The sequence below is a fragment of the Phoenix dactylifera genome, chromosome 2, assembly GCF_009389715.1.
Source record: "Phoenix dactylifera cultivar Barhee BC4 chromosome 2, palm_55x_up_171113_PBpolish2nd_filt_p, whole genome shotgun sequence".
NCBI classification, from domain to species: domain Eukaryota; kingdom Viridiplantae; phylum Streptophyta; class Magnoliopsida; order Arecales; family Arecaceae; genus Phoenix; species Phoenix dactylifera.
This window is the reverse complement of record NC_052393.1, coordinates 17237033-17239682: the sequence shown is the minus strand read 5'-3', so window position 1 is coordinate 17239682 and position 2650 is coordinate 17237033. Positions and strand designations below refer to the sequence as shown.

The 2650-nt window shown below is 45.4% G+C and overlaps 1 protein-coding gene across 4 annotated transcripts; it reads left to right on the top strand.

Annotated features, from left to right (window-relative positions):
- Window positions 1–483: 483 nt before the first annotated feature.
- Window positions 484–1541, top strand: LOC103723248 (cyclin-dependent kinases regulatory subunit 1-like). Of its 4 annotated transcripts, none has more exons than XM_008814110.4 (4): window positions 484–628; window positions 748–833; window positions 958–1018; window positions 1123–1541. In XM_008814110.4, the coding sequence occupies exons 2-4, from the start codon at window positions 781–783 to the stop codon at window positions 1276–1278; spliced, it is 270 nt and encodes an 89-aa protein (XP_008812332.1). In that variant the 5' UTR covers window positions 484–628; window positions 748–780; the 3' UTR covers window positions 1279–1541. The 4 variants fall into 4 exon arrangements, with proteins under 4 accessions (XP_008812332.1, XP_038979463.1, XP_008812331.1 ...); XM_039123535.1 differs by having other exon boundaries at window positions 508–648; XM_008814109.4 differs by having other exon boundaries at window positions 515–652.
- The last annotated feature ends 1109 nt before the right edge of the window (window positions 1542–2650 follow it).

Sequence of the window (2650 nt, the reverse complement as noted above, 5' to 3'; positions counted from 1 at the left end):
TTTCTTGAGAACAGCAAAATATTGCACAAAACAATGCTGCTACTCTAAGAACAAGTTCAGTTACTAAACATTTTTAATTAGATGTTTCCATTTTTTTTAACTAGTACTCAAGATGTATGATGCACACAGAGAGGCAATGGAGGATTGTGATTACTCCAATATGCCTCCATCTCATTGGAGGATCTGTGTGGGTCTCATTGGGAGGTTGGAGCTCAAGTCCAGTTAGGGTTCAAGCTACTTAGGGTCTGGAATATGGATCCAAGGTTCAATCTAATCCATTCAATTTGAAGTGGTCCATACGCGGACGTAGCGGACGCATCACTAGTTTACCGTTGGCAGCAATCCACAGATGTGGCAGATACATCGTATAATCTTGGCTATTCGGTCGCGTGAGGTGAGTGCCGACATTTCAAATTTCAAAATGCTGCTCGGTATTATTTTTCCCCAAATCCGGCAACCGCTCGGGCCCGCAACGTCGAATCACGGTCCTTGAAACCCCCCATCGCCAGTTCTAGATCGGCAGAAGCCCAGGCCCCTTTCCCATTGATAAAGAGGAGCGGTCCCCCTGTCTCTCGCAGTCTCGCTCCCTCTGGTCCGTGAGACGCTTGCTTCCGTTTCTTGCTTTAGGGTTTGGGCGCCTCCTTTCCTGCTCGTAATTTTGGGTTTTTTCTTTAATTTCTTGTTCAGATTTCGATCGAAGAACGATGGAACCGATCTGATTTTGATTTATTGTTGATGTTTTTCCAGGGAATTTTTGATCGAGAAGAAGAGAAGGGCGAAATGGGCCAGATCCAGTACTCGGAGAAGTACTTTGACGATACCTATGAATACAGGTGCCCTCCTTTCCGCCAGTCTCCTCTCTCTCTCTCTCTCTCAGATCTCTTATTTCCTGCACCACCGAAACCCTAGCCGTTTTCTTCTTCCAAAGGATTTACTTCTGCTGTTCTTTGATCGCAGGCACGTGGTTCTCCCTCCGGAAGTGGCGAAGTTGCTCCCCAAGAACCGCCTCCTCTCCGAGGTAATCCAAATCTAATCCTCGGATTTCCTTTTTTGTTTTCTCCTCGTAATCTTTTGGCAGAGATGATGAATCGGTGGGATTTGTGGGTGGATTGGATCGATCAGAACGAGTGGCGGGCAATCGGCGTGCAGCAGAGCCGGGGGTGGGTGCACTACGCGATCCACCGCCCGGAGCCGCACATCATGCTCTTCCGGAGGCCCCTCAACTACCAGCAGCAACAGGAGAACCAGGGTGCCGCCGCCCAGATGCTCCATAAGTGAACCCCAAGTCCTTCGCTTTTCCTTCTCTCTCTCACTCTCTCTCGAGTTGCCTCATCCCTCCCTTCTTTCCCCTATCGCCTACCTACCCTCCACCTTCCACCTCGTTTCTTCTCTTCTGCCGCTCTTCTTGTGTTTGTGGTAATGTCAATCTCTGAGACTGACTGTGGCTGTGGATGTCCTTCGCTCGGAACTCCTCCGCTTGTAAAACAAAAACAAAAAAAAAATACTTGCTATTTTCCTTTAAAATAATCTTTCTTTTCCTTTTTCTTTCGTGGATGATGATGATGATGGCGTGATCATGAAAATAATCACTCAGATTTAGTACACGGAGAGAGGCGTGAAGAGTGCGAAGGAAGCTTCGAGAAGCGCTGCTGTTTTTTCTTTCGATATTTAGGAGGCATTCTTTCCACCACGAGTTTAGGTTAATCGCCTCATGATGGCAGGGCATCACAGGGATCCAACGGTTATTGTGAACGCACCCTCCTGATTGTTTCCACACTTTGTCGAGGCAATTATCTGATGACTTATCCCACATTGGTGGGGACATGGTTAATTGTTCTGAAAGCTTGCTGGGTTGTCTCTGGTTTGGATTTATACTTAGTAATTTGTCTTTTATTAGATTTTTGGGACACTGATCTTGGAACTCTGGACAACTACTGTGAACCTGTTTGTCCTTTGATCCCTGCCATCCCTTCTATCTTACACTCTTTCATCAGCACAAGAGATGCCGTGCCATTGAATGGCGAGCCAGAGAGTCCGAAGTGCACTCACTATTAGCAGCAGCCTACCCAAAGCCACATTTTTAGCAGGCATTTGGGTCTCGCAAGGCGACGGTATGCTTGTCGCTGTGATGCATTACAGGTGTTCGTGGGAGATGGGCATAGTTTTAGTTTTATTTCCTCTTAGGCCAGCATGCATATAAAACGGGTGCCAAAAAATACCTAAAAGTACCGTAACCCAAAAAATACATGCCAAACCGAGCTTAAATGGACATATTGGAGGGTGATGCACTATAGGTGTTTGAGGATGTCAGATATCTAAAAATTCATGAGCATGTTTAGTTCTATAATATTACTTCTTTATATTTACATAGTACTAAGAAATAAAAAAAAAATTGACTAGTTTTTTTGTGAGATGTTTGTCTAAGCATGCTCTCTCTCTCTCTCTCTCTCTCTCTCTCTCTCTCTCTCTCTCTGGCACACGGAGTATTGATTTACAAATGCGGCCTTTGGGCTTGGGATGTACATGGTATTGCGGGTGGAGCATTTTGGTTTTGGCATCTTATATGGGTATTGGTGGTATGTTTATGAAAGTTGCTATCCATTGACTTTAAATATGGACTAGTATATCATTTAGGTTGCTGAGCCATGAA